The sequence below is a fragment of the Pantherophis guttatus genome, chromosome 3, assembly GCF_059756535.1.
Source record: "Pantherophis guttatus breed Tessera chromosome 3, ASM5975653v1, whole genome shotgun sequence".
NCBI lineage: Eukaryota > Metazoa > Chordata > Lepidosauria > Squamata > Colubridae > Pantherophis > Pantherophis guttatus.
Genome location: NC_142065.1, coordinates 190,505,153 through 190,519,155, shown reverse-complemented (window position 1 = coordinate 190,519,155; position 14,003 = coordinate 190,505,153). Strand labels below are relative to the sequence as shown.

Genomic DNA, 14,003 nt, shown 5'->3' with positions numbered 1-14,003 from the left:
AAGACTAGGTTTTCAGAACCATATTCCACCTCTGCCCTTCTAGCACAAATATCTAGTGACGCCTTGTTCGGGCTGAATGGCACAGAAAGCATGGGCTAGATGCCAGGCATTTTCATTTTTGCCTTAGTAACTACAAAATTCCCTGTGAAGCACTTTCTGCTTGTATATGAATCCAGCAACTATGCAGATAGAACTGATCCTTACCATTTTCTTTTCAGATGGATCAACAGTGTTGGGTGCAAGGTAACACCTATATTACATTCACATATTACAGTAAGATGAAGAAATCACTCTCCCAACCATAAATATCACCCTTTGGCCATCCAAAATGAGGTGGAGAAGAAATTTTCCAATTCTTACTCTCACTTTGCTATGTGCACAAATTACATGTATAAAACACGCCTCTTCTGGATATCATTACAAGATATATTTCTTCTTCTGAATTTCATTTAGATAGAAGAAGAAAACAGAGGCTGAGTATGCTGAATGCAAGTTTAAAATGTCTTGTTCATGATAAATGGCCAAGCAAAATCAGTGTCCTCCATGCAACTTTATAGCCTGAAGTCAATCAAAAGCTTTTATAAATCGAGTGTATCTTCAGTGTTTTCTCATTGTCAATACTTACTTAGCTGTTTGTTCATAAATATATTCCTCAGGACCCACAGAACTACTGCGAAATTTCTGAAAGGTGAAGAAATAATATATATATCAAAAATAGTTGAGCAGAAAGTCATGACTAACTTAAGTTCTACTGATTTCCACTTGACTGGATCCAATCCAATAGATCTAAAGACAAAATCTTTTCTAAAACATTCATATGAGGTACAAAATATCAATATAACTTTAAAAGAGGCAAGAAGTGTAGTTTTAGAAACACCTGTATTCAAGATTGTTTGAATCTCAAAAATACTTTGAATATTTTTTTAAAAAACTCTTAAATGGACTATTGCAATTCACTCTATATGGGTCTGCCCTTGAAGAGCCTTCAGAAGTTATGTCTCGTATGGAATATGGCAGCACATCCAATTATGTGCACTCCTTGATCAGCACATGTTACACCTTTTCTCCTTGAGCTGCATTGCGATTCAATTTATACTGCTGGCTGTAATATGCACTTCATTGCATGAGACCAAATTGTTTGAGGGACAGCCTCCATCTGTTTATGTCTACCCATTCTATTAGGCCTGGCAAAAAAGGCATGCTCCAGGTTTCATTTGCCAAGAAATGTTATCTGGCAGAACCAGGAACAGAGCATGTTTTATAAAAGCACCCTCCCTTCAGAATATCATTTCCCCTGAGAGAAAAATCTGGACCTGAGCTCATCACATGCTTGTGTTCCATCACTATAGTTTCCCAGGTAGTGGATAAATAATTTCTATCAAATCCTTTATATCTGGCTCCCAATGTATTCTCCCTTTAGAAGCTTTTTTGCAAGAGTTTATATGGCCTATTTCAATCTTAGCATTTGGTTCCATAATTACTGTGCAAGTCCCATAATAATGGAACATTTCATTGTTTATACTTTGAATAAATGTCCCAAAAGAAAAAAAAATCAAAAGGGAAGTATTCTAACAATGTAATATCTCTGTTATTGCACACAAGAATCTCCCAAAACATATTCAGATCTCTGTACAAAAGAGATTCTTACTACACTAAATCTCAACTATTTAAAAAAAAGTGTACAATCCAGTGGTGGGTTGCTCCTGGTTTAGTCCGGTTGTTGCGAACTGGTAGTAATGGTGGCAGGAGGCTCTGCCCACCCACCCCCACCCCACATCATCACTGACAATCTGTGCATGCGCAGAAGCATGGTCCCATTGCGAACCGGTAATAAAGGTAAGTGGAACCCACCCCTGGTACAATCTATATTTCATTAAGCCTTCCAGGACAAATACAAAGCAGCATACAAAATTCAAAACAGTCTAAATTTTAAAAAATTAAAATGATATGTTCAAACTCTAAGAGAATCAAAATTCAAATATATTAAGGTAATAGATTAGAAAATGTAATAGAACAAAATTATCTCTCTGTGTGTCATTTGAAAGGATAAGAAAATTAGCTATCAACTCTGAAGCGAGCCTGGAGTTATTACTTGGAACGCTGACATTAGCATCGGTTGCAGAGATAATCCTACAAACCTATAACAGCATTGAAAGACTTTCTAGCTAGTCATCTTCTGCCTTTGGAGAAGGACACTTGGAATACATCCTCCAAAGATGGAATTTATCCCACTTGGTAACTCAAAAATACCCATTACCCAAAGCCATTGTTTTAGAGTTTATTTCTCAGTTATGCCTAAATCACTGATTTATTGGGGTGATAAAGTGAATGAACTGCCCTGACTTCCATTGAGAAAAATAAAAAACATGTCAACAATGAATGAACCTCACACTTTCTGCTCCCACATTGCCCAAAATAATAGACATACCTCTGTTCCTCCATCTTTAAAGGTATCACTGTAAGTACTGTCTGGAGTGCTGCGTTGATCGTCTTTCATATAGGTTGAATGGGGTGTGATGCTGGGCACTTCATAATGCGGATGCTCAAATATGACCCCCCGATGTTCTTCATTTTCTCCCCTGGCATAATGCACCGAAGGAGTCATGTAAACTGGGGTATATTCCTCTGCTTTCACCACCATCACCCCGGTCACAGAAATGGAGGATGGGCTTCCTGATACATTTGAACTGAACTGCTCCCTTTTGGAAGTGTCCAACTGCTCTTGGTTCACGGAGAGATTTACTGGCACCGTTTTCAAAACCTGCACTCTGTTTTCACCATTGCTGCTCAAGTTACTTTGCGTTTCACTGGTGGAAAGACAGTTTCTGAGGGGAAAAAATACAGCGAGTAAAAGCAAATTTTGAGAGGCGGCGAATAGATTAAATACAAGCAAATAAAAAATCAAATCATTTATTTAATGAAATGTTATTAGCACGGGTGTTGATATCTATGCTGAACTAGAACAGGGAACCCTACATTTGAATTTGCCTTGAGTCATGAAATTCACTAGTAACCTTGGGCTAGGTGGAAGGAGAGAATTATGAATGTGTAAATTTGACTTCCTTCAAAGAAAAGTAGACTATAAACAACACTCCAGGCTGCTGTCCTGATGTTTATAATGCTTTGGATTAATATTGCAAACAATCCTGGAACATATTTATGAAGGGCAGTATAGAAATAACAATAAGTCATCTGAAGTATCATGAATGTAACAGTTGCACTGTTTGTGTAGCTTGCTCATTGTCTATCACTACACCATGGAATGCTGCTGTTGCTTCAGCTGTTCAAGCAGGAAACCCTATACCATTTTAGACAAATGGTTATTCAATCTCTTTTTTAAAACCTCCAGTATTTACAATACTTAATCTATTATCTTCTATAATCCCAACACTTCCAGTCTTATTTTTTAAAAAACTTGGCTAATTTTATCTTTATCTTTAGATAAAATATCCCATCACACATACTATATACACAGAAAGAGAGAGAGACAGATTTAGAGATATATTGTACCTTTTGTCCTGGTCTTCTTGATTATCACTCACTTTGTTAACAGGCAATAATCTTCTATCTCTTGGAACCTGAAATATCAGGACATTTTGAATGTTATATTTATTTAAAGGATATTAAGGGCTCCTTAACAATAGTGGTGGAACTATTAGGATTGATGACCAGATCTAAAACTTCAGACCAGTTTTACTTGGTTTTTGGTAGTCTGTGGATCACATGAAAGCAGACTACAGTTTCAAGGGCAGATTACAACTAGTTCTAAAATATATCCCTTGGTTAATTTATTTATTTATTTCCAGGACTTATCGCTGTGTATCTCATATAATGACTCCAAGTGGCTCACAATAATTCGTAAAAAACATAGTTTAAAAAATACCCTTGCCCTTTAGATGTCAGATCAATTATCCTCATATCAACCTCTTGGGTTGAGCCTGGAAATGCAACTGGAGCCAGATTTATTTAAATGCAACAGATTTACCTGCTGTACAAAACCCATTTTCAGCATCTTATTCCCTACCTTATAATAGTCATATAATAATCCCAGAGCAGCAGCACTGTCCTCGTCTCCGTTGATGCTCATCATAGCTTTAGTAGCTGCTGTTAAGGGGTTTTCCAGATAAGACTTCCAAGCTTCATCTTCACTTGTGTAAGCTCTTCTGGTATTAAAGGGAGCATCACTTGGCACAATAGTCACAAGCCGGTTTTTACTGCGGTTTAAAAACACAAAAAAGCATGCTATCATATCCGAAATACCTTTCTTTACCAATAGCTCATTTTAATCCTAAACAGGATGGCAAGGGACAAACTAATCTAATAATTTAAAAAACTTTCACTGCAACAATTAAAAACAATAATTGATATGCTCTATTATCCCACTGAAAAACAGATGCAAAAAATGAACAAAACTTATCTTCTCTGTATTCCATAACTGGAAACACTGACAAGGTTCTTTATGGAACCGATATTGAAGACTTTCCAATGTGTATATTTCATTATAGTTTTGTGTAGAAATTCCTCTTCACAACTTAATACTGCATTTTCAACGAGAACCATTTTGTATAATAATGACTAGGGCAGTATTGCCAACCCAACATCCTCCAGATATCACAGTCTGCAACATTTGTCATAATGATAGTGAAGATGAGATGGGCAAAAACTGGGCTACAGCATTGGATTAGAATCAGAAAAGTTGGGACCTGGTTTCTATTTTGCTAGAACTATCTGAGAGCAGAATAGCAGACTGGAGATTACAATCTCTCTGGTCTTGTCAAAACAAAATTTTGTACTTGGCTTTTAGGCAAGTCAAAGCCTCTCAGAATTATTTCATACAGTGATATCAAGTGAAAAATGAGGGCAACAACATGCTTATTCCTTGAAGGAAGGATGAAATATAAGAAAGCATGTGCTTTCTTTCATGTAATTATTTTGGTCACTTGTAATAGGGAAGAACCTCTTAGGTTAAGAAATCACTGGAAATTATGGGAAAAAATCAAAGACTCTGACTATAGAAGTAATCCATAATATATTAAAAAATCCATAAAGGGCAGCTTGTAAAAAGAGCTGGATTCATATTTTAAATTGTTTGTAGAAGATCCCAATAAATAATAATAATTCAACTTATGTACTTACATGGCCAAAATATTAATTAGTACATAATTCAACTTATGTACTACATTGAACCAAATATTAAGATTTTAAAAACAGAATATTCCTTTAAACTATTTATTTTGCTTGTTATCCTCCCACTTTCCAAGCAAGATTCAATATTTGTTACATACAACTAAGGTACTATGATGACTGACAGAGTCGTCCAGCTGTCCCAGCCAAAAAATTCATTTTACTAATCAAAATACAGAACTCCCATAACTCTGGAAATCAAGTAAAATGTACTTTACTAATTCTAATTATTGACTAAGTTTGGTCATACATTCCATTGTAACATCAGACTTTAAAAATTAAAAAAGTAAGTATTGAATTTGTGCAAAATTAACCATAGAGTTTTTTCAAATGTGGCCACGGAGAGTTCTGTGTTTGATATTGACTTTGGAAAAACGTTGCCCAGTGGGTCCATTTCAAAGGCAGCATCTTCCTCCAATCTACTCGCTGGCCAGTGCCATAAGCTTGTTAAAGATGCATACCGATTATACAGTAGCAATGTGCCAGAGGCCCCATTTTTATTCCCCACAATGCCCCCAAAATGCCAGTGCTCCTAAAAATTAACATAGCAGCTCCTCCCTCAATGCTTAGTCTAGAAGTCTGGGTTTTTTTAAGGGAAGTGGGATCTATGAGATGTCAGAAGTCGAGTCCTAACAGTTGCCCAAACATGTTGAGTTACTGACACAAGACATGGAAAAGTGTTGAGAAATATCAGGCTACGTCAAGAAGTCAGAACATGTAGGTAGGCAGGGAATCAATTACACAATAACTTTACCATTATCAAATGCTAGTAGTTAAAATATTTTAACAAGCAGCTGATACATACTGTATTAGCTCAGTCCTTTTAATTAGGTATATCTTGAGATAAACTGTCATATTGAATTAGCATGCAGTTTTAAAATGTTTTAATTTCTTTATTCAACCCACTGCTTGACAAATTATCAGAAGCTAAGGATAACTAAACCTAAGCACATCCTTAGGAATATAAGAAATTGCCCTGACACCAGAATCTAATTTATTGTTTATGAAACCTACTAATATGGTTAACTGTGGTAAGCAGTTTAACTCACCAGCTACTGGATTCTTTTAAGAGAAGATGCCAAATATTGAACATGTGTGCTTAAAATCAGAAAATTCAATCTTTTTGAGCCATGAATTGTCTTTTAATCACTGAATAAAGTGCCATGAATTTTCTTACAAAATACTAGGAGTGGCATAAAAGCTAAATTAAATTTACATCAAATTAAGATGGTTAAAACAATTATTTCCCATCAATTTAATAAATTTCTCCAATGTCCTAATCATTATTATTTGGTGTTAAGTTTTGAAGGAGCTCTAGGTATTTACCTAAATTTCAAGGACAAATTCTACACACGTATTTTTCCATGCAAATCTTTTTATATCTCTGACATAAAAACCCATTATGGACTTCCAGCACTTAAAAAATATCAAACAGATGACATTAATATTGGTGATTCAAAAGAGTTCTGTTCCATGTTTAAATATCTTCTGACCAGGGACAAATCGGTTAAAAAAAGGAAATTAAACCAAAGATCACTTTTTGTATTAGAACACCACAAATATCTGTTTTCACAGGAAAGTAATCCAAGTGTATGAGGAATGTACTCAATGCAGCCCCCAAATGTCTAAAATCAAAGACCTGCTTTCTCACCAGTTGAGCCAGGAAACATTATAAGTCTAACATAGATTTTAAAAAGCAAATTCCCCAACAAAACCAGGAAAAAAGAGCCCCAAAGAAATCTTGATGTCACCCATATTTTTGCCAAAGCTCCATTAATTCATTACCCAAAGGTGCTTTTTCAGAAGGCAACTGAGCTGTCTTTGTTTTTCCTTGAAGACGTTTCTCTTCTCATCCAAGAAACTTCCTCAGTTCTAAAGAAGCTTTGTGGATGAGAAGCGAAATGTCTTCAAGGAAAAACAAAGACAGCCCAGTTGTCTTCTGAAAAAGCACTTTTGGGACAACCATGACCTGGATGACTGAGAATCTCCATAGACATTAATCCACTACTTTTACCATCTTTTCTCACCCTCCCCCCAAACGTTAAGGGTGGCCTAAAGCAGGGGTCCCCAACCCCCGATCTGTGGACCAGGCTGCAGCATGCCAGAAAATGGGCTACACGAACAAGTGAAGCCCAATCCGTGTGATGCAGGCAGCATGTGAAACCACATACCCCTCCGGTCCACAGAAAAACCTTTCCCCACCAAACCAGTCCCTGGTGCCCAAAAGATTGGGAGCTGCTGCTGGCCTAGAACCACCCAAAAATACTACATTCCTGATTTACATCAGTTACAAAGATTATACAGCTCAATTTGGGGTTGTCGGGATAGGGATGTTGCTATATTTTGTATTGCAAGAAACACACTATTATTGCATAGCAGCTTTCTGTAGAAAGAGCTTCTTGCATTTGTTTGGATATTTTCCCCTATCATTCCTGCATTATACCAAATATTAAAGTGCCACTCTGGATTATTTGAAAGGAAAATTCATTGCTGCTTATCTGAACACTTGGCTGAAATAATTTTATAGGTGCCATTTTCAAAGAATGAATGGCAGAAGGAATATGAGGGAGGAAGATAAGGCCTGGGAAGAGTAGATAAAAATGTGTGGGAGAACCTAATGATTATATTATAAATGGAACTCTTGAACTGTAAGTTTCAATTTCTCTGCCAACTGCAGAAAATGTTATTTATCTTCTCTTTCGCCTTCCAGCAGTTTGCTTACTCTATAGTGTGTGTGGAGGGGGGGAGGAGGGGGGAATCTTCATCTAGTTATCTTGATGTGGCTAACCTCAACCTAACCCTGACCTTCCCCTAAGGCAAGGCTTCACTGGCTTTGATGAAGCAAGCTAATTGAGAATGACCCAGAAGGTAGATGCAATCTATACATTAAGCAACCTTGAAGCAGTCAAAGTCAGATGCAGCACAAAAGACAGGAGTAATTTCTTGGGGGCAAAATTTGTGAGACATCTGCAAAGGGACCAAGAGCAGAAGGAATCCAAGAATGGTGCAGAAGAGGATTGGTGATCCAGGATTTTATTCCTGAAATTCTGTACCGTACACACATACGCACAAACCTCTCCTTGGCTTTGATTGAGGTTCATTACTAATTGTTTAAAAAATTACTGAACTTCATTGAATGTCAGGAAATAAACCCTTAAAGAGACTGGTGCCAATTCCAGAGGTTCTCTTCCACTTCGCTGCAATCCACTCCCTTTCATAGGAAACTAGTAGTCACTCAAGCAAATTTATTTAGATTTGTAGCTGAGAATTCTGGAGTTGTCATTCCCATACATCTGGGAGGTGCCAGCTAGGAAAGGCTACATTTAATGTTTCAAGAAAGAATGAGTCAATAGGAGGATTTTAGCTTTGAAGTTGGGGTCATGCATGCATCTACTCAGTTGCATTCTTACAAGTTTAGAGTAGCAAATCACCCACCACAGGGTTGTTTGTTTTTCACCTGACAAATAAACAAATACTGTCCTGAGAAAAGAAACTGAGCTCATTTCAAAGAAAGGCCACCCTTCAGATTTCTCAACAGGGAAATTTCTATTTAAGCCAAATAATATGTAGAGCTTTATTTTGGAATAATTCCATGGTTTTCCAAAGGCAGACTTGTAATGCAGGAGTCTCTCTCTCCCCCCCCTCTCCCTCTCTCTCTCACTCACTCTCACACACACACACAGCATTGACTTGTCTCCATAAAACAAGATCTCTCTTGTCTTTGTACCGGAAAGTATGTATCAACACTATGAAGTCAAGAAAGTAGAAGATGATAAGCCAACAAAATAATAGCTGCTCCAGTACCTTAAAGCTGATACACAAGAATAGCTCTGCTCTGCACCTCACTAACCACCCTAGGAATTATGTTCAGTTGTAGCTAAACATAATCTGTAAATAAATATAAATGCTGTCTGTCCACCATCTCTCTAAGATTATCTGCTGTTTTTTAAGGCAAAGGATGTTACCCCAATAGTAAGTTGGATTCAGTTCCCAGTCAAATCAGCTTTTGTATGTGAAGGAGGAGGGGTATCTTTAAAAAAAACAATTATTAACTTGTTTTTGCATTTGGCAATCCATCTTAAATTAGCTTTGCCTGGAGAAGATCCCCTCCATCTCCACAGTATACAAATGAATGGGTTACATACAATTGTAATGATACATGGAATAATCTTGGGAAATAGGAACAACTTCAGCCAGAGCAACGATTAGATAATGGGGAACTTAGCCAGCAGAAGGATTTATTGCTAATCTACAAATTTATAAAAAAGTAGAGCTAGTTCTTCTGGGTGTGCTTCCTTTCTGGACTATCGCACAAGGCTAGCATCAGTTTAGGGTATGACAATCCCTCAACAACAGTGGTTGTAAGAGAAATCATGTGGCATGGCGGTTACGTTTATGAGCTGAGAAGTTTTGCTAGATCAGGGGTCTCCAACCATGGCAATTTTAAGCTTAAAGTTGCCAAGGTTGGAGACCCCTGTGTTAGATGATCTCAGGCCAGTCATTTTCAACCTATCCAATCTCACAGACTTGTGGGGAAAAATAGGAGAAAGGACACCATCTATGCCTCCTTAAGCTTCTGAAGGAAACAAGGGACCTATGTTTAATAAATACCTTAAAACATCCACATTAAAAATAGTCTGCTTAATAATTTATGTTGGGACACACCATTGTATTCTTATATTTCAGTGCAAAATGTTTTATGCCATGGACTGACTTCAATATGCATGATTCAAGAAGTACAAACATGATTGATAGAAAACAGTATAAAACTTTTTAAAAAGCCTTTTCTTCTTTATTGAAATATGTTTTATAGCAGGGATGAATAACGATTTGTGATACAAGGAGTACAGGCATGGTGGGTGACAGAGGAACACCATGGAGTTGATGGGGCTGAATTTTCAGGGCTTTTTTAAAGCTTAGAGTAAGATATAATACAAAAAAGATGTGTGAAGTCTAGCAGCGACTTAATGCACCCATCTTCATTGTTAAACCAAAATAAATAATCATTATCAGTAAAAAAAAATATGATTTTGGCTGTTAGTTTTCAGTAATTTGGAAGAAAGACGCTTCAGGTGCTACAAAATTAGGTGTGAAAACCTCATGCAGTGTGCAGGTTGCTCAGTCCTGATTCATAGTATCATTATTTTATCTCAATCAGACTGTGTGAATCACTGAAAGATCTAGATGTGCCAGGCATCTGCATTCTAAGACATCGTTTCCCTTTTACACTGAATTGTGAATCATTTAACTGATGAATGTAAGACCTTTTTTGGTATCCTCTTTTATACACATGCAGCGACTGTATGGGACACTAATTTAAGGAGACAGGCATATCACACGATGGATGAAACCAGGCACTTATATTTTTAAAAATTGTCTTTAGGGCCAACTTCTGATTTCTTTTTAATTATGCATGTTAAACTTATTTTTACATTATAATATTTAAGTTTTCTTGCCTGAAAGCTATGGAAAGCCAAAACCTCTCATGCCGAGTCTGAAAAATTGCCAGAAGTCAGGTGACAATTTCCCAAGCTTCCTTATCGGCAGGGTAATCCTCAAAAATTTTTAACCACCATTGTCATGGTCTGCATTAAGGAAATCAAACAATCCACCAAATTATGCAGTGACTCTCTGTTTCCAGGGATGGGCAAATTCTGTTGGTCCAAAGGGTCCATTAGGCTTTGAGTTGGGGGTTGCTTTCAAAAGACAAGCATGGTTATAGACTTTCAGCAGTTCTAAGATGTAAAATAGTGTTGTAAGCATTGGCAAGAATCCATCTTGCTCCTTAATCTCATCTATTCTCCCATTTTTTAAAAAAAACAACATCCTAAATGTTTTAACCCAACTATTTGATCTGTGGGACCACAAAGGCAATGGTGTCAGGTTGCATGCAATCAGTGCATCATACTGTGTCCACCCAAGCTCAATTCTTATCTCATTCTAACTTAGAAGCAAGAGAGATCTCATTTCCCCCTCCTCTTTTCTGAAGACGGTGAGCGTGATCAGAATGATATCTGCCTCTTGCCATTATTCTTTAAGAATCCTCTGGGCCCCCCAGAAAGTCAAGCTGGGAAATGAGGTTGATAAGCAACTGGGGGCTTTTTTTCCTTTTCTTTTAGTGATAGGAACTACAGTTATTTCGATTTTTAAAAAAGGAATAACTTGGCAGAAAGACTCCTGGGCACCAAGGAGAATACTAAAAGGGCTGCAGAAAACATGATGGAGATTAAATTAAGGAAATCATGAAACAGAGGAAGAAAAGATTAAATTAGAAGCCAAATCAGGCAGCTACATTTTTGTTGTTCATAATAGGTCGGATATCCTCAGAAATTTAATAGCACCACAACATATGGAAGTTTTATTGACTTGAATGGCATCTAAGTTAGGGTAAACATTCTTTTAATTATGTTTCTATTCGGTGAATCACGTAAGATAGAAAATTTTAAGCATCTTTTCATAACTTCTTTATTATTTTAAGTCCTAGTAACTACTTTGAGATATAGCCAATATAGTATTTCTATTTACTTGTAGTATAGATAATAACTCCTTCCTTCCCTCCCTCTTCCTGTTCCTCTTCTTCTTTTCCTTTTGGAGGAGGGATCCTGAGATCAAAGCACCTCATTTTCATGTCAGCTCATGTCTGTAACTGGGAGTTGTATATTATAAAATAGTCCTAGCATGGAGTAGAAGAAGAATAGCATAAAAAGCAGGGGTGAAATTAACTTACCTTCCCTACCGGTTCGCCAATGTGTGCGCGCACCATCGTCTGCACATGCACAAAACCTTCTGTGCATGTGCAGAGGCTTAAAATGTCACAAAAAATGACATCATGATGTCTATGCAGGTGGGCGAAGCCTCCAGCAGCCGGTTCGCCCAAGCTGGATAGAACCGGCTGGATTTCACCCCTGATAAAAAGTCTGCAAAAATGCAAAAATAGGTTCTCTCTTCATCCTGCACAGGACAGAATTTTGCAGACAAGATTTAGTTCAACATTTCAAATGTTATACTCTCTTTTATACTCTCTTTTAAAATAAAAATAAAAATAAAAAAGGGCAAAAATGTCTTTCAGTAATTCATATTTGCTGATTCAATGGACTTGTAAAATTTGTTATTGAACTGCACTTCAAACACCAAAGGAAATAAATCTCTGCCTTAAGCAACTTATTAACTCACTTTCTATAGGCAACAGAAAAGAGAGAGAGAGAGAGATGAAAAGGGAAAAGTAGAAACATTTATTTATAAATTTTCAATCCCAGTTTTTAATCCATTTTAACAAATCCACAGTGAGATAACTATTTATATCAAGTCCTTGCATTTGGGCTTAACACACAAGCCTCAGCACAGCAAAATCATTTCTGAATAATCATGGACAGAATTGCAGTGCCAGTTTCATGTATCAAGTGCGCAATAGGGACAAATACTCCCATAATTCCCTGCAAGGATAATTATTGTCAGTCTCTTCCTGATGCTTTTCTCCCAAAGTAAAAGGACACAAAAAGTCAGCACGTGGGAAATGTACAAACATTTTTTTAATCGTCTTAGTTTAATTATGTCAACTTAATTTGGCACAATGATACTTGTTTATTATGAATGGGAAACTGGATTAGCCAGCTTGCTGAAGTGCACATGGTTAATATTTTGAAATGGATTGTGTTTTGGTGGCTCCCTGTTGTATATATTCCCACTAAATAGTTTCTGACTTATTTCTTTGTGATATACATATTTATTAAAACATGCGCACAAGCCTGAGACCACTGTACTGTACACGCCTCTTAATTTTCCATGCATAAAGTTTAGTGTACATGGAGAAATCATCCAAAATGTAACAAAGAGTTCCTAGGGCTAGGCTGTCATGATCTGGAGAAGAAACTTGGTTTCCCCGAAGCTATTTTGATTATATCTGCTTGATTGGAGACCTTCTCTCTGAAACTTGTCTCGCCTGAATTCCTTTTACAAATTTTGAGATCTAAACCTGGCTCCAACAAATGAGCTAATATCCTGTTTAAATGAAAGGGCTTCTACTTTTAGGGCATTTCCAGACCTAAAAGGTCTTAAGGTGCCGTTCCTATTTACTAACTATATAAATGCCTGGAGTTGTGTGAGTTGCTAGGAATGTAGAGAGGTTTCCTTTATCGTGTATTTTACGATATTTGTGTGCCGCTTCTCAGAATACTTATGAGAAATCCAATATATTATTTATTTATTTATTTATTTATTTATTTATTTATTTATTTATTTATTTATTGGTTCAATTTATATGCCGCCCTTCTCCGGAGACTCAGGGCAGCTTACAATGCGTTAAGCAATAGCCTTCATACTTTTGTATATACCTGCTTAGTAGGGCTTTCGGGCCCCCCTAAGCGGTGTTCTTTTTTATACAAAGTCAGCTTATTGCCCCCACAATCCGGGTCCTCATTTTACCTACCTCGAAAGGATGGAAGGCTGAGTCAACCTTATAATGAATATAGTTTCAAAATAATAGATTTAAAAAGGCAATGGACTCTTCCTTGGAATCAAACATTAGATGGGCGCATTAAAACTAGACGGTTTATTATTCTGGCCTCCTGAAATGTAGCAATAAGGGAAGTAAATTAGAAATACAACCTAACTGGAATTATTTTCACTTGCCCAATCCCCAAAATTCAACTGTATTTCTCTCTCTCTCTCCATTATTTACTGATGTCTAATTATGGTTTTAAAGGCACCAGCAGGCTTTTTCATTTAAAACTGGAAATCCTGTCCCTGTCATCTTGGGTCCCTATCGATTTCATACCATTGCTGACTCACTAAAAGATTACCATAAGTGCAACTACTGACTC

General features: G+C 36.9%; 1 protein-coding gene across 4 annotated transcripts in view; it reads right to left on the bottom strand.

Annotated features, from left to right (window-relative positions):
- The window catches only part of GRHL2 (grainyhead like transcription factor 2), a 78,800-nt gene that overhangs the window by 57,392 nt on the left and 7,405 nt on the right, over positions 1-14,003 (bottom strand). For all 4 annotated transcript variants that reach the window (XM_034422124.3, XM_034422126.3, XM_034422125.3 and 1 more), the window contains exons 2-5: positions 4,025-4,214; positions 3,511-3,578; positions 2,429-2,825; positions 626-681 (exon numbers count right to left, since the gene is read on the bottom strand). In XM_034422124.3, the coding sequence (XP_034278015.2) occupies positions 626-681; positions 2,429-2,825; positions 3,511-3,578; positions 4,025-4,214 (711 nt within the window). The remainder of the gene's footprint in view (positions 1-625; positions 682-2,428; positions 2,826-3,510; positions 3,579-4,024; positions 4,215-14,003) is intronic.